The sequence below is a fragment of the Tamandua tetradactyla genome, chromosome 23 (genome assembly GCF_023851605.1).
Source record: "Tamandua tetradactyla isolate mTamTet1 chromosome 23, mTamTet1.pri, whole genome shotgun sequence".
Taxonomy (NCBI): domain Eukaryota; kingdom Metazoa; phylum Chordata; class Mammalia; order Pilosa; family Myrmecophagidae; genus Tamandua; species Tamandua tetradactyla.
Genome location: NC_135349.1, coordinates 42,669,324 through 42,695,193, shown reverse-complemented (window position 1 = coordinate 42,695,193; position 25,870 = coordinate 42,669,324). Strand labels below are relative to the sequence as shown.

Genomic DNA, 25,870 nt, shown 5'->3' with positions numbered 1-25,870 from the left:
CAGATTTCTCTTGGTGTTGGACCCAGCAAGGTTGTAATATTTTTCTGTGAAATCTCTGGATTCTGTTTTTCTTATCCTGCCCAGTAGGTGGCGCTCGTGGCACACGTTTGTCTGCGGGTCCCACCAGTAAAAGGTGCTGTGGGACCTTAAACTTTGGAAAACTCTCGCCGTCCTGGGGGTTCGCTAGCCGAAGCGGCTTGAGCCGGCCCGCGGTCCGAACGCAGGGAGGGTGTCCGAACGCAGGGAGGGTTGCTGGTCGCCGCAGCCAGGGAAAGAGCCCGTCCGAATTTCCTAGTCGGCCCTGGGCAACAAGCGTGGCGGGAGGGCGCCAGCGGCAGCGGCCCGCCCGAGAGAGTGCACGTTCCCCGGGAGTCACGGGGTCACTGTTCTCCGCGGCCTGGGGGTTTCCGATCCAATTCTCTCAGTTGGTCCGGGGGCTGCGCGTGGTGTGGGCGCCAGTCGCCTTGGTTTCAGGGGACCACCTCTCCAATTCTCCCAGCCGGCCCGGGAAGGGGGAAGGGAGTAACTCCGGCCGCTTGCCACCCCGCCCGGTAAGGCCCGCGCGCCTCGGCGATCTCACCCGAGCTGCTTCTCTCAGCCAGCCAGCCGTTCCAGGATGGGGTACGCTGTCTTCTTTATCTCTGTTGTGGCTTTGGGCGCTTTCTGTATCGTTTCTACTCCCCTAGTAGGTGTCCTGGAGAAGAAACTAAGATCCGCGCGTCTTACTAAGCCGCCATCTTCCAGGAAGTCCTCACAGTGTCTACATGCTACTTTTGAGATGAAATTGTATAATTTTTTATTAGAAATCATTATTTAGCAGTAAATTGAGTGCTTCTACATAGCACCATGCCAGATGTTGTAAACCTCCCTAAGCCACTGTGTTCAAGGAACAATGATGACCTAAACAGCAAGAAACTAAATGATAATACAGGGGCTTAGGGGAAAAAAAAGTTTATAAAAGCGATAACAGAACACAACCATTTTATGATATGGTCCAGATGAGTGAGGATTACAGACCTGTGTAGCCATCTGCTTTACCAGTGGCTCCAGTGAGCGTTTTAGTCTTCCCATGGAGCATATTTCTCCAGGGTTTTCTATCGGTAAATGGCACTTATGCTCCCTTAGTGGTTCATGCCAGAAACCTACATGGAACTGATCCTTGACACTGTCCTTGACCTCCTCCCCACTTACAGTGTTTCACCAAATATAATTCTACTTTAAAAATATTTCATTTTTCCACAGCATTTAGCAGCATGACCACCACCCTTGACCTGTTTCCCTTTCAGTCTCAGCTGAAAATAGAGCTGAAATAGCTGATCCCTACCCACCACTCCAGCCGCCTTCTTCCATCATCCTCCATTAATCTCAAGAGTGATCATTTTTAAATGTAATCTTAATTATGTCACTGCTTTATACCCTGCAATGGGTCTTCATTGTACTTCAGGATAAAAATCCAAAATTCATGGAATTAAAGGTCCTGCTTATCTCTCCAGAAGCCTTTTGTACTTCTCTCTCCCTCTGTCTCTGTTCTTTCTCAGAATGCCTCACCCTTCCTTGCCCACCCCATTCCATTGGCCTGGATGACTGTGGAACATCTTTTCTACTTCAATTCAGGTGTCACCTTCTTACAGAGGCCTTTTGGTCCCACTGCCCCATCCTCACACTAAATTAGGTCCTTTTATTCTTTGTAGCATTAGTCACAATTATATTATTAAATGTTCATCTCCCCTTGTAGACCATCAGTTCCATAAGAGCAGGGGCTGTGTCTGTTTTGCTCACACTGTGTTCACAGCTCATACCCATAGTGTGTGCTTCTCATTCAATAAATGTTATGAGATTTCAAAAGAGGGAAAGATTTCCTGGGGTGAAATAATTGGAAATCCCGTGTGGCTGCCATGGTTATCTCAATTCTATCATCTCAAAGAAAAAAGTTACACAAAATTACCATTTGAAAACATTTTTAAAGTCTCTAAGTGGCATTGGGATAGGCATTGACTACTATTTTATATCACTATCACAGAAATAGTAAATAACATGCTATCATTGCATTCTAATTTTTATTAAAAGGTTTCAGAAAAAATATAGGTCTAGGTTTCAACATTGGGTTTTCAAATATTTCCCAGTGATAGTTTTATTAGGATTTTTTAAACAGGCTTCAGAATGGCAAAAAAAAGGATAATGTTATAATTTGTTTGTGTCTTCCCAGGGAATTCTTTTCATGTATGCTTCTATTGGAATTCATATGGGATTTCTTATAAGGTTAAGGCAATGCGATAAAAAAGATTGCTGAGGTTGTTTGGTGTGGTGGCCAAGATTTTAATAGAATATCAGGAAATATTTCTTTTTGTTTGCTTAGGTTTTTTGGTTTGTTTTTTTTTTTAAGAAAAAATACCCTACAAAAACACCACCCAACTTACCTTGTTAATTCTGGCTCTGCCTTCCACTAGCTGTGTGATCTTTGATAACTGCTTAATTTCAGTATAAAAATAAACATTAATACCCACCTCATAGGGTTGTTGTGAAGATTAAATGAGGAAGATTAAAACTCATAATGATGCCTGACACACAGTAAGCCCTCAGTAACTATTAAAGGGAAAAATTCCTGTTGGTCCTATTAGCAATCTTTAGGGCAAAGTAAAACAAATTTCAAGGCTTCCTAAGCTGGTGCACACACAAGAGGCTGATGATTTTCCAGCTGAATAACATTTCTGAGGAGATATAAGTGTCCAGTCTCTGCCTATTGGCTAATATGAATGTGAATGCAAATACATTTCTCATATAGAGAATTACAGCAGTGGTGAGTTCGGGCATGTGTGTTCATCTGCTCGTTTTGCACATGGAAACAAAGGTCATAGCACACAAGTAGACTGTCTCGGACTCTAAATAAAAACATCCAAACATCAGAATCTTTCTCCATGTACTACACTTATAAAACATGCCCTTATAATAACTGAAGAACAGTTTGCTGTCATGTGTGGCAAGAGATGATGGCATGATCCTCCAGGCTTTCATGGTGGTTTGGCACAGTGCCTTCTGAATCTTAATGCATAGTTGCTTTGATATTAGCATAACACCCAACTCTTGACAGTTCTCAGTGGTCTTTATGTTTGGGTGGGCAAATTGCACCCACATGTATGATACACATATCTAGGTGGGTGTATATTTTATATACATACATACATATACATATATATATTGGTGTATATATTTGTGTATGTACATATACTTACGTCCCATTCTCGAATCCACAAAGTGAGAAGAAAAATAAAGATATTGGCCTGGATTAAGTGACCTTAAAAGAGTGACATGTGCTTACTATTCTGGGAAAAATTGGAGGTAAACAATATTTCACTGCTTTCCTTTTCATTGTTAATTGTTCTTTTATTCAGAGAGCCTGCCTTAGGAATTTATGTTAAGGCATTTCAGAATCTTTCATACAACCTACATTTTTCCGTTCTATGGAGTGATTAGCCCATAAGTACTTCTAACTTTAGCTGCATCCTGAAATTCTAATGCAGTCGTGGAATAGGAAATTTCTGATTATCACAAATATCAAAAAATAAATATTATCTTCTTTTCAAACTGTATGCATAAGATATGTAGAAGTTCAGTTTTAGAATCAACATGGTCCTACAAATTAAAGACTGATTGATTGCTCAAGAAGTTAAATCAAATATTTTATTAACCTTTCTGCATTGCTGTTGCTTAGACAGGTGAGTGGATTAATTTTGCTTTTGAAGTGCCTTGCTATTTGTGTTAAATTTCGTTGCACTTTATTTACAATACTTTTTAAACAAGTAAGATGTTTTTAAATGCATATATGTAGGATATCTTTCTGTGTGTCTGCCATGGGCTAATGTTTTCCTGCCCATCTGTGCTAGGCCCCCTGGCTTGACATTATATTGTCACACAAGAGGAAAACGCTTTAAATTCATTCTAACTTTTGACAAAAAGGAGAAGGAAATTTGTGTGAAGCTATGATCAGTTTAAAGAAACATGCCCCATTTTTAGCAGTTTGTTTCTATGGTTACAGAAGCAGCAGCCAACCACAGAGTTACCAAAGCTGCTGTAAATTTCCAAAGCTCAATGATGAAAACATTGTCTTCCTGACCTCATGCTGCAGATCAATGCAGGGAACCTGAGTATGTTGACCTGGAATAATGATAATTCTGTTAGCATTTCAGTTTTTTCCCTTTATTTTTGCTCTTTAGTTCATAAAAGAGGCTAAATACTGCATTCTGGACTGTGACCTCTTATGGGCAAGGGACAGTTTGTAAGGAATTCCACCTTTTGTACCATCTATCTCTTCCTGGTGTTCTCCCAACCCCGGAGATGCAATTGATCTTCTTACATTGAAATGAATGGTGGTATTTCCTAATACTCTAAAACTTTATTTTTCTATCAAACACTAATTTGTGCCATTTTTTAGTTTTGTTATTCTCTCCCTTTTTTAAACTCAAGATAATCATAATTATAAAAATTCCTGATCAAATGCTATTTGCTCTTTCCAGTGTCTGAGGTTTAGATTTATGTGCAAATTTTGTAATTCAGCTTTTGTTTCAGACAGGAAGTGGTGATGAACTTTGTTTAATGAATACAGATAGCATGGCTCTTACAAAACAAACCAAATACCATCTTATTTTTAGCCTTTTTGAATTCCACTTTTTAAAAATCACTTTAAGAAGAACTGTACTTTATAACTAACAAATTAGACCCTTGAAAATATAACCAAAAATCTGTGATCTTTGGTTGCTACTTTTAATCATCTATAAGAATATTTAAGGGCTTTGTCTCTTTTTTAATGCAACATGAGTTCCACATTAATTGTAAGTGGAGCTGAAACGAAATTACTGTCTGCCACTTTTTCATGGTTTTCTTTACTCCTTTGCCCTTAGCCTTTCCTTTTTAGTCTTCTTTTACCCTTCAAAATGGCTTGGATTTTATCTTCTATCCCTACCACCAGCACCAATTCAAAAATAACCCCAATCCCAAATTCACAAAATGAAGGGAAAGTATTCATTTTACCCCATGATAATCATTTGCCCATTGAAAATCCTTTTGGTTATTTATTCTTAAATTTGACACAGTATTCTCTTTTCTTAGAAAGTAGTAACTCAGTTATATATGCTTAAGTATTCCAGGTAAGATTAAGAAAAACAAATGAGCTAGCATTGTGGAAAGTTCTAGGTATATAAGGATGAGGTCTAGTGGAACAAATAAGCAAAAGCAAATACTTAGAATTTCAGTATGATGGAGAATATGTAATATAGCTATTCTTGCGGTTATCAGATTATCAAAGATGAATTCACCATTGATGGTTAATAGTATTATGTGCTGAGAGAGGGCCAGCCATGGGTAGGTGAGAAGTAAGAAATTTGATTACTGAAAAATTAGTTTCTTAAAGTCTTTAGTTTCTGCTAACTGTTCTTCACTATGAGCTTTAGAAAGAACTGCTAAAAGTTCTGGTTTTGTATCTCGTTTTTTTTTCTGATAAGAAATTATATAGTTCAGAGCCAACAAATGACTTCCTAAACAGTTTCCTGACTGACTTCTCTCCCCTAGCTCTTGGCATTATTCATTGGAGTTAATAATGTTTCTCTTTTTAACTTACTCTTAACCGCAAACAGTGATTATTTCAAACTGCCTTCACTCTAAAAATTTTCCCTTCATTCCTGTTGTCTTCAACAGATGACCTTCCTTCCTACTTCTCTGAGAAAATAAAAGCCAACATCTAAGAATTCCCTGGCTATCCAGACCAAATCTATAAACCTACCTGCAGCTCTATCCATCTTCATTACCCTCCAGTCATAACAGAGAAGTATATCTGATCAAAGTATGTCCTTATGTGCTCTGACTTACTGCCTTCACAAGACCTGCTGTCTTTTACCCTCTTATTCATTCTTATATTCTCATTAATTCCTTCTCATTCTTTTTTCTCCTCTCCTATTCCCTCCTTTCTCCCCCTACCCTTACTTTAATTTTAAAATTTTAATTTTTCTCTTTTTTCTCTCTCTGCTTGTGCTCCATCAGTTATAAATATGCTCAGTTTTTTCCAACGTAAAGTTCCACATTATTAAGCTTTATCTTCTCTACCCTTCTTCATGGGCAACATTTTGAAAGCATCACTGCTGTTAACTGCATTCACACTTTTGCATCTCCTGACCTCCCTGTCTGACTTCTACCCATCATTCCACAAAAGCAGCTCCTCCCTGTATTAAAGCAGCAGCATTTGACCCAGTTGATCATGTCCCCCCTTTAGAAACACTCTTCAGGCACACCCTTCAAGCTCCTCCTATTTCTTTGACAGCTTCCTCTGACTTCCTTTGTTGGGTCTTCATCCCTTATCTAATCTATAAATGGACTTTTTAATTGTTGTCTTTTCTAAGAGCTCAGCCCAGGACTTTTTGTTTTGTTTTGTTTTGTTTTTTCCCCTTGCCTTCTCCATCTAATTCCTCTATATTAGTAAACTCCCATGGCTTCATATACAACATAAGTGATGACTTCTAAGTTTCAGGCTCCAGGCAAGACCTACCTTCTGAAATATGGATCCATAAAACCAGTTTCTACTTGGACATTTCAACTTCCAGGTCAAACATGTCAAAGACTGATCCCTGTAATGGCCAACATGTATTCTTTATGTCAGTAAATGGTCTACCAGGTGTTTAAGCCAAAAACCCTGTCATCTTTGTTGTCTCTTTCTCTTTCAAACCCAACATCCAATCCCTTACCAAGTCCTCTTAATTTCATTCTAAATATATTCTGGATCTGTCCATTAAATCTTTTAACTGTGTTAGAGCTTAAGAAAAAATTGAGAATTCCTGGGTTGAAGGCGTCTACCTTGAAACATCAGTAAAAAATGATACCAAATTTCTCAACATTCATAGTTTGCAAGAAAAAACTTAACCTGAGTTTCTTACAGTCACTGTAAATGTCCCCCTGTTCAGTGAAAAATACCTACCTAATTCATTTGGTATTTTTTTTGTTCCTTGCTGCTTATTAGTTATAATAACATTATTATTCTGATATGGTAATGACACTGTCCTTGAGGTAAGAGGAGGTAAACTTTGTTTCTGAATTTAAAGTTACCTTAAAATATTATGATGCACATTGTGTGGTAGGGTGTACTCTCTTACCTTGTAAGTGGGAATACAGATTGGTAGAGCCATTTGGATGGCAAAGTGACCCTATCAATATTTTAAATACATTTTCAATTATTAGCAATTTAATCTGTAGCTGTATCATCAGACAATGCCAAAATAAATGAGTGAGGTTATTCTTTGCAGTATTTGTTTACAATAACAAAAGTCTAGAAACTTAAAGGTACACATATTGATACAAGCAATATTTTGGAAATCAGTGTAGCCATTTAAAAAAAGAGATAGATTTTGTTTTTCTAAAAAAAAATTTTTTTTTTGAACTGCATGAATAATATGATCCCATCCCATGTATTTCCTTTGGAATATATATAAATTTTTGGAATATACACAAAACATTTTCTGGAGCCATACAAAACTTTGGAGAGAAGGACTGTATGTCTAGGGAAGAACTGATTTTTACTTTTCTTTTTAATACCTTTTTATTATATTTATGTACCACTTTTAACAAATAAACAACAAATTTTATTTTAAAAATACAGATTTTTTAAAAATAGAGTTGTTGGTGGTACATATAGTGGTCTGTTTCTGAACCCCACGCTTCAGGAAGGGACTTCTTGTCCTTTGAGTGTAAAATAGAAAAAGTTATGAAGTATGTAACAACATGGATGGACCTTAAGGACATTATGCTAAGTGAGATTAGCCAGAAACAAAAGGAAAAATACTGTATGGTCTCACTGATATGAACTGACATTAGTGAATAAACTTGGAGAATTTCATTGCTAACAGAGACCATCAGGAGATAGAAATAGGGTAAGATATTGGGTAATTGGAGCTGAAGGGAAACAGATTGTGTATCTGAATGTAAAAACTCAGAAATGGACAGCACAATACTACCTAATTGTAATACAATTATGTTAAAACACTGAATGAAGCTGAATGTGAGAATGATAGAAGGAGGGCTGAGGGCACAAAAGAAATCAGAAAGAAAGATAGACAATAAAGACTGAGATGGTATAATCTAGGAATGCCTAGAGTGTGTAATGATAGTGACTAAATGTGCAAATTTTAAAAATGTTTTTGCATGAGGAAGAACAAAGGAATGTCATTACTGCAGGGTGCTGAAAATAGATGGTAATTAATATCTTAAAATTTCACCTTATGTGTGAGACTAAAGCAAAAAATGTTTATTTGGTACAAAACTTATATTTTGACCAGTGCGTTTCCTGATATAATTTATGTGGACAGCTTAATTGAACACCATAAGTACATGGAACCTTGAGTAGGACATGAGATTTTGTTGGTTTGTCCAGAGTTATGCCCCGATAAATCCCAGAGTAATTTGAACAGTGAATAAAAAAGTATTTGCAAAGTCCCCTTTGGGAAATGGTGAGAACGGGGAGAAATTCAACTTCCCCAAGTTGAATTCTTGATATTCTCACAAGCAGTGTGGACAACCAAAGCCATAGGCTGAGCCCCGGTCTTGGGGTTTGTTCATATGAAACTTAACTCCAAAAAGGATAGATCAAGCCTACTTAAAATTAGGCCTAAAATTCACCCCCAGGAGAACCTCTTTTGTTGCTCAGATGTGGCCTCTCTCTCCAGCAACACAACAAGCAAACTCACCACTCTCCCCCTGTCTACGTGGGACATGACTTCCAGGGGTGTGGCCCTTCCTGGCAATGTGGGACAGAAATCCTAGGATGAGCTGAGACTCAACATCAAGGGATTGAAAAAAACCCTTAAATGAGCTGAGACTCAGAATCAAGGGATTGAGAAAACCTTCTCGACCAAAAGGGGGAAGAGTGAAATGAGACAAAGTGTCAATGGCTGAGAGATTCCAAACAGAGTCCAGAGGTTTTCCTGGAGTTATTCTTACGCATTAATTAGATATCACCTTGTTATTCAAGATTTAATGCAGAGGAGGGGCCAAGATGGCAGCTTAACAATGTGCGCATTTTAGTTCGTCCTCCAGAACAACTACTAAATAACCAGACACAGTATAGAACAACTCCTGGGGTCACGTCAGTGACAGGACACACAGCATACCCCAGTCTGGACCAGCTGGACCGGCTGCGAGCCCCCACAGAACTGTGAGCTCCCCAAGTTGCGGCAGCCCGTGCCCCTCCCCCACAGGCTGCTTCCCAGAGGGGAAAGGAAAGAAACTACCAGCACCAGGGGCTGAGCCCAACCAAATGCCAATTATGGAATTAATTAACAAATTCTGACTACTAAAAAATAGGCCCCCAGCTCAGGTGAACCTGGTCAAAGTGGAGGTCTCTCATTTTTGCCCCAGCGCCAAGGGGGCAGGGCTGATGGAAAAAGGAAAAAAAAAAAAGAAAGAAACAGAGGTTTTTGTGACTGTATTTCTACAAAGGCTTGACTGCCTTTGGATGCAGTGGCAGGGCTCCTCAGACTGCAACTGCCCCAGGCATAGGCAGAAACAAACTCCTTTGAGGGCTTCTCTGGAGCCTGAACCTTCCCCCAGGGAAGGGGTGAAGCTCCACTCAGGTGGAATCTGTCTCTCAGGGAATTCAGACACCAGGGCTTGGTAATTTGAAGCCATTAAAACCAGCCTACAATCTCTCCTCTGTCTCCACCACGCCCCCAGCCAAAGTTAAAGGTACCGCATCATCTTATGCTGGTGGGACCTTCAGGCAAACAAACACCACATACTGGGCAGGATACTAAAAAGTCCAGAGACTTCACAGGAAAGTCTTTCAACCTGCTGGGTCTCACCCTCAGGAATAACCGACACAGGTGACTCTTTCCTCCTTATAGGCCAGTTTGGTCTGGGAAAATCCAGCTACAGTCTATAATAGCTAAGTAGACCCTCCTAAGTGTGGGGGGAAAAAGGCATCATACAAGCAGGGCAAGAAACAAGAAACAAGAACTGAGAAATTCTCCTCTGTTAAACAAAACTTAAGCTAGAGGTTCAGATAAAGCTGAATTGAATGTTAAAAAACAGATAGACAACAAATTCATCCAGCAAGAAAACCCTAAGTAAAAGAAGTGCAAGCATTCTCCAGAATAAACTAATTAAGGTAATTAAATGCCTAGACACCAGCAAAAATTAACAACTCACACTAGAAAAACTGAAGATACAGCCCAATCAAAGGAACAAACCAACAATTCAAATGAGATACAGGAGCTGAAACATTTAATTCAGAATATATGAACAGACATGGAAAACCTCATCAAAAACCAAATCAATGAATTGAGGGAGGATATAAAGAAGGCAAGGAATGAACAAAAAGAAGAAATCAAAAGTCTGAAAAAATAAATCAGAGAACTTATGGGAATGAAAGGCATGGTAGCAGAGATGAAAAAAATACAGTGGAAACCTACAATGATAGATTTTGAGAGACAGAATATAGGATTTCTGAACTGGAGGAAGGAACATCTGAAATCTGGCAAGAGAAAGAAAATATAGGGAAAAAAATGAAAAAATATGAGCAGGGACTCAGGGAACTGAAAGACAATATGAAGCGCATGAGTATACGTGTTGTGGGTGTCCCAGAAGGAGAAGAAAGGGAAAAGGAGGAGAAAAACTAATGGAGGAAATTATCACTGAAAATTTCCCAACTCTTATGAAAGACATAAAATTACAGATCCAAGAAGTGCAGCGTACCCCAAAGAGAACAAATCCAAATAGACGTACTCCAAGACATTTACTAATCAGAATATCAGAGGTCAAAGAGAAAGAGAGAATCTTGAAAGCAGCAAGAGAAAAGCAAACCATCACATACAAGGGAAGTCCAATAAGACTATGTGTAGATCTCTCAGCAGAAACCATGGAGGCGAGAAGACAGTGGGATGATATATTTAAATTATTAAAAGAGGAAAACTGCAAACCAAGAATTCTATATCCAGCAAAACTGTCCTTCAAAAATGAGGGAGAAATTAAAACATTGTCAGACAAAAAATCACCGAGAGAATTTGTGACCAAGAAACCAGCTCTGCAAGAAATACTAAAGGGAGCACTAGAGACAGATACGAAAAAACAGAAGAGAGAGGTGTGGAGAAGAGTGTAGAAACGAAGACTATGAGTAAAGGTAAAAAGAAGGAAAATTAGATATGACATATAAAATCCAGAAGGCAAAATAGTAGAAAAAAGTACTACCCATGCTGTAATAACACTAAATGTTAATGGATTAAATTCCCCAATCAAAAGACATAGACTGGCAGAATGGATTAGAAAACAAGACCCATCTATATGCTGGGTCTTGATATAGACCTATCAAGGACACAAATGGACATTTGCACACCAATGTTTATAGCAGCACTATTTACAGTTACCAAGAGATGGAAACAGCCAAAATGTCCATCAACCGACGAGTGGCTAAACAAACTGTGGTATATTTACATACGATGGAATATTATGCAGCTGTAAGAATGAAGTTATGAAGTATGTAACAACATGGATGGACCTTAAGGACATTATGCTGAGTGTGATTAGCCAAAAACAAAAGGACAAATACTGTATGGTCTCACTGATATGAACTGACATTAGTGAATAAACTTGGAATATGTCGTTGGTAACACAGACCATCAGGACATAGAAATAGGGTAAGATATTGGGTAACTGGAGCTGAAGGGATACAGATTGTGCAACAGGACTGAATATAAAAACTCAGAAATCAACAGCACAACACTACTTAACTGTAATACAATTATGTTAAAGCACTGAATGAAGCTGAATGTGAGAATGATAGAGGGAGGAGGGCTGGGGGCATAAATGAAATCACAAAGAAAGATAGATGATAAAGATTGAGATGGTATAATCTAGGAATGCCTAGAGTGTATAATGATAATGACTAAATATGCAAATTTAAAAATGTTTTTGCATGAGGAAGAACAAAGGAATGCCATTACTGCAGGGTGCTGAGAATAGATGGTAATTAATATTTTAAAATTTCAACTTATGTGTGAGACTAAATCAAAAAATGTTTATTTGGTACAAAATTTATATTTTGACTAGTGCATCTCCTAATATAACTTATGTAGATAGTTGGTTGAACAACATAAGTACATGGAACCTTGGGTAGGACATTAGATTTTATTGGCTTGTCCAGAGTGATGCCCCAATGAATCCCAGAGTGATTTGATCAGTGAGTGGAAAAGTATTTGCAAAGTCCTTCAGGGAATGGTGAGAACGGGGGAAAATTCAACTTCCCCAAGTTGAATTCTTGATATTCTCACGAGCAGTGTGGACAACCAAAGCTATAGGCTGAGCCCCTAGTCTTGGGGTTTGTTCACATGAAACTTAACCCCACAAAGGATAGGCCAAGCCTACTTAAAATTAGGCCTAAGAATCACCCCCAAGAGAACCTCTTTTGTTACTCAGATGTGGCCTCTCTCTCCAGCCAGTACAACAAGCAAACTCACCACTCTCCCCCTGTCTATGTGGGACATGACTCCCAGGGGTGTAGACCTTCCTGGCAACGTGGGACAGAAATCCTAGAATGAGCTGAGACCCAGCATTAAGGGATTGAGAAAACCTTCTCGACCAAAAGGGGGAAGAGTGAAATGAGACAAAGCATCAATGGCTGTGAGATTCCAAACAGAGTTGAGAGGTTATCCTGGAGGTTATTCTTACACATTAAGTAGATATCACCTTGTTTGTCAAGATGTAATGGAGAGGCTGGAGGGAAGTGCCTGAAAATGTAGAGCTGTGTTCCAGTAGCCATGTTTCTTGATGATGATTGTATAATGATATAGCTTTCACAATGTGTCTGTGTGATTGTGAAAACCTTATGTCTGATGCTCCTTTTATCTACCTTGTCAACAGACGAGTAGAACATGGAATAAAAATAAATAATAGGGGAACAAATGTTAAAATAAATTTAGTCTGAAATGCTAGTGATGAGTAAAAGGGAGGGTAAGGCGTATGGTATGTTTAATTCTTTTTTTCTGTTGTCTTTTTATTTCTTTTTCTGAATAGATACAAATGTTCCAAGAAATGATCATGATTATGAATATGCAACTATGTGATGATATTGTGAATTACCGATTATATATGTAGAACGGAGTGATCAAAATAGAAGTATTTGCCTTTGGTGGTTTTTCGTATTTAAAAAAATAAAATAAAATAAATTATAAATAAATAGTTCACAACAAAGAACTATAAGTGTGTGAACCTTTGGGAAATTAAAATTTTTAAATGTTTGGTTTTATCTGTTTTTAAAAATTGGTTGTCTGCACTAAGTATCTAAAGTAATAATTTTAGAAACCACCACCACCTTTTTAAGAAATAGTAAGAGTTTGTCAGTATTTTGCTCTGGCGATATACATTTTTTCAAGATGTGGTTTGCCCATACCTGATTAAACAAATGCAATCCTAAACTAAAATGCTGCTTGATCAACAATGAAACCAGAATTGAATGGGTCGCTCAAACTTAATTGTTTTAAGGTGTTCTTCCTGTATCAAAGCTCAAAGATAATAAGAGGATGTTGGCTTTTATAAATTGTCTTGTTTTTATAGGATCTGCCACCCAGTTAATGCTCTTTGAACAGTGCTTAATAAATTTTTGCCAAAGTGCAGCCACTTCATTCTCTTGTCTTAACTACTCAAACATCTGTTTGAAAAAAATTAAACTGAAACCAGGATCTTTTTTTTGCCTGGTATTTTAGAGTATTTTTAGTCCTCCCTTTGTTTTTGCCATGGTTTTCCAGCCTTACTTCACTGTTCTGGTTTTTTCACTTTCATAACTCTGATCTTTATTCTATCTATTGCTCTCTGATCAAATAATGTACATCATATCCTCTCACTAACCTGCAAACAGCTTCTCATCTCCACTGCCCTCCTCCAGCTACTTTCCTGAGATCTTTAACTGAAATCTAACTTGTTATAAAGAATTTCCAAGACCATGACTGACTGCCATTCTTTTTCCCAGAAAGTGGCATTTCTTCCTTGTTTTTGAAATGTGCAGTCCTTAAGTATTCCCTTGCAACCCTTCTGAGCCAGAAGCTGTGCTTTGTTTTGGCTTGTTCAACTCATGCTAAACTCCTACATATTATTAAAATGTTGCATAATGCACTTTCTTTTCTTTAGAGTGTAAAAGTACTTTAGTTAGGTCATATTAAGAAAATATTTTAAATATCCTACTTACAGAAAAAATAGAGAATAGACATATCTTAGTTAAAAAATAGCTGAAAATTTAAGTGATGTAGGTATAAGTGTTATGTGAAAAGAATTTATTATATTCAAGTTTTGTTTATATTGCAAACTAATCTTAAAATTCTGTTCTAAAAGCACTTTACACTATTTAATAAGCAGAAGAAAGAAGATAGTTTTAAAAATCTAAACTGTGGTGCTAAGAATGACAGTTAAGTTTAATGTTATGTAAATGTTTTCTTTTGGAGAGAGGTAAATAAAATCTAATTTTTACCTTATGTAAAAATATAGCAGATTCAAAAATATCAACATAATATTGTTTTTATTTGTAATAACAAGGAATGAGCATTTTTAGTGTAAATTTTTAAAAAATTGTATCTGTATTTCTCTTTGAAATGTAATAAGAAACCATGACTGTTAGCATAAGATATAATAAAAGACATTATCTTGGAAAGGTTCAATGATTAATTTAAAATTTTCTCTAAAAGAAATGGATATAAAGTCATTTTTATCATGTTCTCACTCATCTGTAATTTCAAAGATGATGTTTGCAAACAAAGAAATTAGTCTTATTACTTTATGTTGATGGTTGTAGACCACATAGAGGTGTTCCTCCTTCCAGTAATTTAAATTAAGAAAATAGCTGGAAATAAGGAATGAATTTTATGCACAAAAATCCCACTGCAGCCTTATTTATAGTTGGAAAAATGAAAACAATCTAAATGACAAACAGTAGGGGGCTATTTAGTAAACGGTGACATGTTCCAACCCAACAAAATATTTTATGTAGCCCTTTAAATAATAAGAATGCTATCATTGTTGCTCTAGAAAAACAGAATAAAAAATCATGCTGAGAAAGCACAGAAAATACGCTAATCTGAGAACTGTAGTTGTCTTTGAGTGGTGACGTTATTAGTGACTTTCTTTTTTAATTTCTTCCTCCTATTTGTTTTATTTCCTTATTTTATGTAATGAACATATACCAGTTACTCTTACAGGGGTGAAAAGTTGTTTTTTATTTTGTATTGTTTTGTTAATAAAAAGATAGCCTTAGACTCACTGGTGAAAAAAAGATGTAATAACAGCCTGCAGGCAAATAAGCTCTGCAACCTCACTCTTCTGCCTCCTTTGTTGGGGCTCCTTTGCTCAGTTCTTGTGAATTTTGTCTTCTGGAAATACACAGCTGTTATAGAATTCTTAACATGTGATATATGTTTTTGCTAAAAGAATATAATTCTAGCTGTACAAAGATATTTACTTATTTATATCTGCCCCCTCCCCCCTTTTTTTGAGGAAACCAGACAGATTTAAACACAACCATTTTACACTTAAGAACTTCTTAGGTTTATGTACTTGATTGTTGTAGTTTCTACATATTCCAAAGAGAAAGCCATTCTTTAAAAACGTTCAAGTGTGAGCAATTGTAACATGAATTCTATTTCACTCCATTACTTATTTGTGTTCCTTTGTTTTCTAAGAGGATGTAGCTACTTAGTCACTGAGTTTTTAGAACTGCTTTTGCCAGAATTCTCTAGATTTATTTATATGTATTCCTTTCTTGTGTGCAGTTACTTGTAGGATTGTTGTGCAGTGGAATATACTAAATTTTAGCCAATTTATTAATAGGTTAGAGGCAGGGACCTCAGCCCAGTGGCACAGTTCACCAACTCAGCCACCTTGCAAGAAAAGAATGTGGTCAGGTTCTGTTTTCTGGTTGCTTAGGCAGCTGCAACACCCCCACCCTCGCCACCACAGTGGTAGGCCAGCATCTGGTCTCGTTTGTAGCCACAGAAAGGCAGTCTTGTCCTCACATCCAGAATGTGTAAGGTTTTCCAGAGATCAACCAGCATTCCAATTTATTCCTTTGTCTTGAGAGCTACAATATGTAACAGTCCCAGTAGAGATAGTGACCTGGGTCTTCTCTCACTCCACACAGAAGTGAGCACACGTAGGGCAAGCAAGGAGGCTACAAAGGGGGCGAGTTTGTCTCCAGGCTTAATTCATAAAGGTCTCAGAGAAACTTGATGAAGTGTCATGATCCCATAAACCATGAATGCTTCTCTGATTGTTGACTCGGCCCTCTTAATCCCTTCACAGTCCTAGATAAACATTACCAAATTCTGCCCAACTCCTGTTTTCCCGTGTTGCACGACAGCTAAGCTGTCTAGATCATTCAAGTCTTATTCTTAGCCCTGGACGTTGTCTTTTAAGGTGCAGATATCTGTTATTCATCATGCATTAATTTGATGAGTGGGATGTACTGAAAGGAAGTTTGCTACTTTCTCAAATTATAAGCCTGTACTTATTTGGTCAGTACTTTTTATAACTGGTAGTTCTCAGAAGAGCCATTGTCAAAGTTGCAAGTGACTGTTGTATTTGATATGAATGAATACTGTAATTGTGTTTTAACATTGACTGAAGGTGACATAATACCTGAGTCTCTTCATAGGACTTTCTGTTCATATTAGATATAATGTGTCCAATGTTGTCTTCCTAATTGTACAAATGAAAACCAAATCAGGCTGATAACCAACAGTGTTAACAACATGACTGATTATTTGCAAGTCTGCCAACTCTTCCATTCATTTCTTTGTAATGTTTTTAAAAAACAGAACTTCTACTCACAGCTGCTATTTCTCTTTCCAATGTTTGAATCCCAAAAACCACTTTGCATACAGCCCCTAATAGCCACCCAATATTCCCTAAATAAATGAACATGATTGGAGAAGGCTAATGGTGTTGGTGCTGTGACTTAATACTTGTAGTGTGTTATTCTTTTTTCTCAGAAAAATTATTCAGGCAGTCGTGAGAGCGTTGATTGTGAACATTATCTTCCTGCTTTCAGGCAGTATGACATATGAAGGGGTTTTTTGTTTGTTTTGCCGTCTAGAAAATTGGATGGGTAATAGTTTCTGTTTGCCTTGTGTTTTTTAAAAATTGGTAATTGGTGACATATAACCATTTTGTATGTTACTTTTGTCAGAGCAGGAATCTTCAGCATAAAAATGTGTGATTTCTAGTCAAAATGCTATAGGCAACAAGGCTGCTATCATAGTGCATGAAATGACCTGTGATGGTCAGGAGATGCTTCCAGGACTAAAAAGCTCTTATCATCAGTGTTAGCTTGCAAATCAAATTGTTGCGATGTATACATCATCCAAATATGCCGTCCTCCAAAAAATAACTATTGTCTTTAATACATTTGGCTTAAAAGTATAGAGCTTTTTGTTGGTTGGATGGTTGGTTTTAAATTTAAAAAAGAGGACTTTTGATATTTTCATTACCATTTTTCTTTTTTTACTCCTTTCTTTGAGGACTCCCTTGGTAAAAGGAAGGAGTCTTCTGCTAGAAATTCTCCAACAGACATAGACCATCATGTTCCAGAATGTCAGTCTTTGAACTGGAGAGCTGTTCTAACCCTTTTCTCCTCTCAATATTCCTTTGCTTGGGATTCTGCCTCTTTAATAAGTGGCAAGCATTAACTTTAGCATTCCTAAGAGAATGCTAGAGTATGCCAGCATTTGGGTGCTATCAGATCCACAGGTCATCTCCTTGGTTATTTTTGTTCCTAGTAAAGTACAGAGGGAACATACTAACCCCAATAAACTATAAATTATCAGGGGAAAGATCTTTATGTTAGAGCACAATTGATTCAAAATACCACAAAACATTTTAATGTGAGAAACGTAATATTTTAAGACTCGTTATATTTTTATTTTGTTTTACAGAGAGAATCTTATGTCACTTGTTTCTGTCCTAAATGAGATGTTAGTGAAGTTTTGTGACCCTGTGGCCCCAAAGAAGCCAAAAACAAACAATAACAACAAATACTTATTTCTGTGTTAATAAAGAATGGCATTCCTATCTAGCATGAATAAAAGAATATATTTTACAGTTTAGTACCTTTTTGATGTATATCTAAGATTGTGCTCTCTGTGCTCTGCACTCAGCACACAGCAAAGCAAAAACAAACAAACAAACAAAAAAGGATCTGAGGGCCATGGTCTCTGTATCTTCAGGTCTCAGGGTTTTATTTGCCACATGCACTGCATTTGAGGCTGGGTAAGAGACTGGCCTTAGCCAGCTGCTTCTTCCAGTCATCATGCTCGTACCAAAAATGTTCTCTGTCTTCTTTCTCCACCTAGCATTGACCTGAAATTTAAGAAATATACATAGGTAATTTTTTAGCATATTAACAGTCCTTAAGCAGATCCTTAATAAATCTAACCTCAGTTTTTACCCATGGTTAAAAACAAAAATCAAAATGGAAATTCAAAATTAATTGTAAGTTATATCAAAAATATGTTTTCAAAATTACTTCATATTTTCCTCTTTTATGAAATAGGCTTATTTTCCAGAAAAAAAATATACAGATGCTATAAAAGAAAGAACAAAAAATAGGTTTAAAACATTTAGGAAAAAATTTAATTTTGATCTAATTTGGCACATCAGATTTCTATATTTCATGACATATACCTCATTCTCTATCACTTCTGGAATTTCAGTCTTTAATTAAAATGATATGTTGTCAATTGATTTGACTTTTTTAGAACTTATATACTGGGTTATGGTGTTATTCTTATGCCAAGGTTATTAAACTTTAAATTCTTAATTTAGAAATTTTCCTTTGGGTAATTAGTAATATGTCAGAGGTCTAATTTTTATTTTCCAGTTAGCCTTCATAAAGCTCCTGAAAATGTGCTCCAAATGGAGTAAGTCCCTTCAAACAAGTCGCCACTCTTTCTTTAAAATATATTTTTCACTATTAACTTCAGAAAAAAAACAAACTAAGGAATGTCAAGGAATCTGACATTTCTATTTCCAAAAACTATTAGTTGGCTTAATGTTTAAGCCAACTGTTTTTATTTTCTGGTTACTATTTGAATGTATTTAAACAAGAAATGCTTAACTTTTTTTTTTACCAAATTAAGATTTTTAATTAACTATATGAAAAATGTGTAGAGTAAACTTCAGAGTTCACCAAAGAGGTAGAATCACAAAATAATTTCTTTTTTCACAAATTGGATAGTGCCAGGTAATAGTCTTCTGCTCAGTTATGAAATAAAAGATGTTTAATAAAGCTTAATAGTATTTTCTCTGGAATTTTTTAGTTAGATTCTAAAGTTGCCTATAAATTCCAACAGTAATGATTTCCTTTTTACAGTGCTCCAGCTGAGGCTGCAACAGAGAAGAACAAGAGAACAACTAGTGGACCAGGGCATCATGCCACGTAAGATTTGCAGTGTCATTGTCATCTCTAACTTGATACAACAAATGGGTGTGCCCTAGGAGAGCCTTTATCATACTTTCCTTTCATTTGTATCCATTTAGTCAATGTACAATTGCCAGACTGATTTATAAGAAAAAATCAAGTGTCAGCATTGCCAACCTGAGAGAATCATTTAGAATACATTTTTTTCAATAGATACACCATAATAAGAAAAAATGCAAAAAATATATAGATGTAGCATAAAAGATGGACTTGAATTTTATATTATATAAAGTATACCCATAAAGCTCTTTAATTAGGCTGATGTCAGTTTTTATTTCAAATGTCAACATTTGTTTTAGTTCTAAAACAATTTTTGCAAGATTGGACTTGTAAAAATACGACAAAATTAATTCACAACTTTGTTCTGCTTTATCTTATTGATTTCAAATTAATTATCTTTGGTGTTACAGTGTGGTTTATATAATAAAGTATTTCTCAGTTACAGGACTGATAAGCATTCTATTTATAATTAATAAAATATTTCTTTCCCAACTCAGATATTTTCCGAGTAGCCCTAGGCTTTATTCCTTTAAGAGACTGAGAGTTGATTAATTTTACAATATTTGTCCAAATTGTCTTCTTTGCCCTTTTGTAGTTTGGAGGTAACTTTATATGTTAGAAGGGAAGAGTGGTTGTTTTGTGTAGGCCATTAGTATTATTCTCCATCACCACATTACTGCCTAAGAACCAGTCAAACAGAATTAAATGTTAAACCTGCTCTAGTCTGCTAGGAGTTGATCTCGAGCCAAACCTGACTGGTGTAGGCTTCTGGGAATATCTGCAGTGCTTCAAGAACCAAAGCTGAAAATAGTGCTGATCAGGAGCCAGTTAGTCAAATCTGAGAGGTAATAGCACAAGTGAGCCTAGATCTGTGTCCTATCTACCTCATCTGACTGCCCATGGTAATTAGTGCAATGCGTTATCAGGCAGTGGTGGAGACAGATAGAAAAGATTTAGCAAAGATAATTAATAGAAAGCCTAGATTAGGTGATGTTTTGGTAAACTCTGCTTACCCTTACTCTAGGATTTTGAAATATTTAATGTACTTGCAGTTAATATATTAAAGATCACTATTTTGTTAGAGTTAGTTGCATTGTGGTAGAGTGAGCATGCCCTTTCAAATTCAGAATCGTAGATTTAAATCCCACTTGAACAACCATCCAACTTTATGACTTCAAGAATTCATTTACCTTCTCTGAGCCTTTCACCTGTACTGGGCTGCTGATTTTCACCCAGCAAGGCTGTTGAGAAGATGAATGGTAGTGTAACTGTGATTGACCACTGTGCACAAGGCTAAGTACATTGTGGACTCTCAGGAAATAGTAACTCTGATTTGTTGAACTTGAAGTGCAATGTGCTGTCCTCATGTTAGTGATGAGTCACACTCAAGAACACTTGGGCCTCTCCCAGGAGCTTACATGGCTCCTAAGAGTGAAAAGATCTGTCAAGGAATCATTACATGGCTCTCTCAGTACTGGAAATTTGCTCCAGCTAGAGGTTGGGACTAGTCTGACCTTATATTTTGCAATGTCATTATGTATACAACTCTATTTTAAATGTATACTCACTTTACTCATGAAATACATCATTTTAGTTCTTTATCATTTATGGTTTCAAATTTTGCAGATTTCATAAAGAAACTAATAAATTAATGGAACTGTAGCTATGAACTAATAAGATTAAGAGGAAATATGAACACGATATACCATAAATTTTGACTTAAGTATTAACTTCACTATTTATACTGTGGAAACTATTTTTTTTCCTTTTGCAGCTTTGAAGAGCCCAGCTGCATTCCATGAACAGATAAAAAGCTTGGAACGAGCTAGAGTAAGAAATTTCAGTTTAAAATGTTCTACTTTTCTCTTTTATCCTAAAATACCTGTAGACAGTCTTGCTCCTAACCATGTTCTTTAGAGAAAATACAGTGTCCACTCAGGATACGTGATGTATAGAGTAATATATTTGGGGATAGTTTTATCTTGGAGTATTATATTTGTAGACATTCCAATCTTGTAAGTAGTTTTTACATGAAGGACCAATCACGTCTTTACTTTCTTCCTCTTCAGGTCATAACAACAGTTTTAAAGACTTATTAGGGGAATAATTCTGCCATTTGTTACCCCTGCAGAGGGACAGCTCAAGCAATGAAGTGATACCAGATTCTTAGGTGGTTTCCCTGTTGTATTTATGTTACCTGTACATTTGATCAAGGGTAGGAGGGTTTGGCTAATTGAAAGAATATTGCTGTATTTTCTCTGCTTTATTCTTTGCGATGATTCTATCATTGTTGCACACTGACTTGACATTTATTATTTTTCTTAAAAGTACTGTTTTCCACATGCATTCTTTATGGGGTTTTTTGTTGGGAAAAACTCCTATTATGTAATATGAAAATAAGCATGATACAAAAAAATCCTTAAGAATTTTCCCAGAATACCATTAATCTCTTAGAGTCGTAAAAAATATAAAACCTATTTTAAAGCCCTATATTTACAGTTGAAGTACAGTTCTGAGTAAGAAAATAAAACCAAGGATGTGAACTCATCAAAGAAAATACATTGGAATTTTTGGAAAATTTCTTATCATCTGAGTGGATTTTTACTTAACCTAAAGTGTGTATTTTATTGATTTTATTTTGTTTGTTTGTTTGTTTTTTTCACATGGGCAGGCACCGGGACTCGAACCCGGGTCCTTGGGCATGGCAGGCAAGCACTCTTACCTGCTGAGCCACCGTGGCCCGCCCTATTTTATTGATTTTAAACATTTAAATGATCCAAATCCTATCTGTTCTAAAATCTTCAAAATTATGATCTCCTGCCTTTGCTGAGTTTTAGGATATAAGTCTAAAAGTGCTTACTTAATACCAATATATATATTTCAAGTACCTGTGAGATTTAAATCCTGTATCAGATATTAGTTTGCCTAAATGCTAATTTCTACTAATTTCTTCCTCTCAAAAGAAAAAAAAAAAGGATATACAGTGTATTTAAAGGGAGGTCCTTGAGAAAAAAATTTAAAACCACAATAAATCAGATTATAAGAATTTCTCTCTTCTTTTTAAAGACTGAAAACTTTTTGAAGCACAAGATTCGGAGCCGACCAGATCGTTCTGAACTTGTCAGGATGCACATTTTAGAAGGTAAAAGTTCTATTTATGCATATTTTGCTGCATTTTTCTCACAAAAAGAAGTGCGAATTCTACCATTTCTATTTATCCCCACTTTAAAACATTTTTACCACCTCACGTGCCAACATCTTCCAAATTGGATAGCAACATGAAGACCCAAAACTGAAAGGTTGTGTTAGATACTTGGGGAAGGTTTGATTTTCCAAATAACCAGTTGATGGACTGATTCATCCCCACCAACTAGAAAAACATTTTTAGCCCAGAGGATTTCTTCATCAGTGAACAACCATTTCCTACTTTGGAAATGGTCTATTTCCTACCCAAAGTCTCTGACTAATAAAGCTTTTCCAGAACTCTAGTAGTAGGATCGAAGTAGCTACCAGCTATCAGGGATAAGTGAATCCTCAGAGAAGCAAGTTTACTGATAAGTAACTGGGTGAATGGCTCCTTCCATTCCTGAAAATATCTTGACCTATAAGGAGAAATAGACAATATTGTCTGTTCAACTTGTCTTCCATCTGTAACACGTTTTATTAATATAATTAAAACCAAGGCAAATACCAAGAAGAATCATATTTGCCTTTAAAAAAAAAAAAGAAAAAACTACCCCACATGTCAAAGCTTAACAGTGTATATCAATGAGATGTAAAAGAGTTTTTAGGACAGCTATTCTCAAATTGGATTTTTCCAGTAAGAAGGAATGTGTCATCTACGATTTTTAAAATGCCTTAGAACTACCCCCACTGTATTCTAACATTAACTCAATTTTGATTGGATTGGATATTTGGCATGCAAAAGTATAAATTATTTTCTGAAGTTCAGCAGCTAAAATCCAGTCATGGGCATCAGCCAGGCCATTTTACCTTCAAAATGGAGAACTTCAGTTAACCCTCAGATTACTTAAGGCAAATTTCATTAAAAGATCTCTAGTATTTCAAAGGCACATAGCTTTCAACTTAGAGTTTTGGGTTGACATCTCATCATTATCATTATAATCAATTATAATTGATCTTTACGGGAAAAAATGTTCAGGTAGTTACCCAAAACAAGTAAATGACAGATGAAGCAAATGAATTAGTTATGATATTTATAGCAGTTCCACTTCTGTCATGCCAGCTTTATACATCTGTAAGTCAATGAGTTAATGTTGCTATGTGACTATGCCTGTGTAATTGAATGCTTCTAACAGACAGAAGGGTATTTAATCAGAAATAAATCCAAATACTTAATTATGATGATTGACTTGAGACACATAGGGATCAGTTCAAGAATGTAAATTACAGTTCTCCCATTGACCCCTGCAGAGAAGTTTCTGTCCTAAGCTGCAATGTCTTCTCTTCTAGGAATTGATATTCCAAAGAAGCTAAGTTTGTTTTGAAAACCTCAACGGTCTTGTTCATGTTCCATATCCCCAGTAGAGAAAATGTGAATCCGTCCCTCCTACCATAAACAAATAATAACAACACCCCATTTAAGTTTAAGTTCTTGTTAATTTGAGTCTACAGGCATCTATATTGTCCAGCCAGTATAAAGCTATCCATAACTAAAAATATAAAATATGTTCTGGATTGTCTTAAACAGTCATTTTCTCTTTCCATTAATATATTGAGAAAACATAAATATGTTTAAACTAGTCTAAATTAAATTAGATGTTCTGGAATGATATTATGGAATAGAAATAGTTATTCAAGTAATGGTTAAAACCATGTTTCCCTGTTGAACTGTGTTCCAGTAGCCTTGATTCTTGAAGACGATTGTATAACTATATACCTATTACAATGTGACCGTGTAATTGTGAAAACCTTGCATCTGATGCTCCCTTTATCCAGGGTATGGACAGATGACTAAAGAAATAAGGACAGTAAATAAATAAATAATGGGGGGGGCGATAAGGGGGAAAATTGGGTAGATTGAAATGCTAGTGGTCATTGAGAGAGGGATATGGGATGTATGAGTTTTTTTCTGTTTTCTTTGTATTTTTTTTTGAAGTGATATAAATGTTCTAAAAATGATCGTGGTGGTAAATACATACTATGTAGCTATATTATGATCCATTAATTGGAAACTTTGGATGGGTTGTATATGTGTGAAGATATCTCAATAAAAATATTTTTAAAAAAACAAACTATGCTTCCTCTTTTAGAAACATTTGCTGAACCATCCCTGCAGGCTACGCAGATGAAGTTGAAAAGAGCTCGGCTAGCCGATGATCTCAATGAAAAGATTGCTCAAAGACCTGGTCCTATGGAACTGGTAGAGAAAAACATCCTTCCTGTAGACTCCAGTGTTAAGGAAGCAATTATAGGCAAGACTAAAAATTTACTATTTTACTGTGAGAGAAAGTATTTAAAACTTATCATTTTTTTTAGATAAAACAAATTTAATTTTAAAAAGCCAGCATCAGTCATGGGTATTCTTTTCTAGGTTATTAGAAATTGACTAGCATTTGCAGTGATTCTTATTATTGTTGTTGATAATTATGTAAGATTAACGTCTGTTACCAATTAACTACAAAGATTCCCCTTCTTACATTTGAAATTTAAGTCCTATTTTCTGATTTAATTATCTTGTTTTCTAAGTTAATCTTATCATATTGTACTGTTTAGTTTTTGTTCTTTTTGTTTAATATTTTTACAAACATTCAGTTATTTTACTCCTATTTACTTCTAGTTATCTAGAATGTTCAATTTAGGTCAGAAATGTGAAAAACATATAACTGTAGATCCATTCATTAAGAATAATATCTTGGGCGGGTCACAGTGGCTCAGCAGGCAGAATTCTCGCCTGCCATGCCGGAGACCTAGGTCTGATTTCCGGTGCCTGCCCATGCAAAAGAAAAAGAGTAATATCTATCTGTTTTTACATAATCTGATCAACTTAATTACTAACATTTATTCTTCTCCCTCATCATTTTTTTTCCTGGCATAAATTTTAGCAGAAAAAAAAAATGATTTCAAGGATAATGTTATTCAGCAAACAATTTTGGAACTAATATCCTATTTTTAAAACTGTTAAAGTCTCAATTACTCATGGAAATTTCATATTTTTAATTAATATGAATTTAAGTCTTTAAGAAATTTGTGTTCAGTAATTCTGATTGGTGCAATCCACTTATAACTCCATTTAATCCCAAAGAGATAGGCCCCTAACAATAAAATACCAGTATAGTTGGGCTGTTCCTGGAAGTGGGAACAGATAAATCATAGTCTCATTTCCTGACTATTGCATGATGTTTTTTAATTGTTGGGTTCAAATCA

At 36.0% G+C, this 25,870-nt stretch overlaps 1 protein-coding gene across 12 annotated transcripts in view; it reads left to right on the top strand.

Annotated features, from left to right (window-relative positions):
* The window catches only part of MRTFB (myocardin related transcription factor B), a 294,808-nt gene that overhangs the window by 212,952 nt on the left and 55,986 nt on the right, over window positions 1-25,870 (top strand). For 10 of the 12 annotated variants that reach the window (XM_077141744.1, XM_077141742.1, XM_077141748.1 and 7 more), the window contains 4 exons: window positions 19,376-19,441; window positions 21,258-21,313; window positions 22,550-22,625; window positions 24,757-24,918. In XM_077141744.1, coding sequence (XP_076997859.1) covers window positions 19,376-19,441; window positions 21,258-21,313; window positions 22,550-22,625; window positions 24,757-24,918 — 360 coding nt within the window. Of the gene's footprint in view, window positions 1-1,555; window positions 4,143-14,694; window positions 16,034-19,375; window positions 19,442-21,257; window positions 21,314-22,549; window positions 22,626-24,756; window positions 24,919-25,870 lie in introns of those variants that run through there. The other 2 variants (XM_077141753.1, XM_077141754.1) reach the window with 2 other exon arrangements.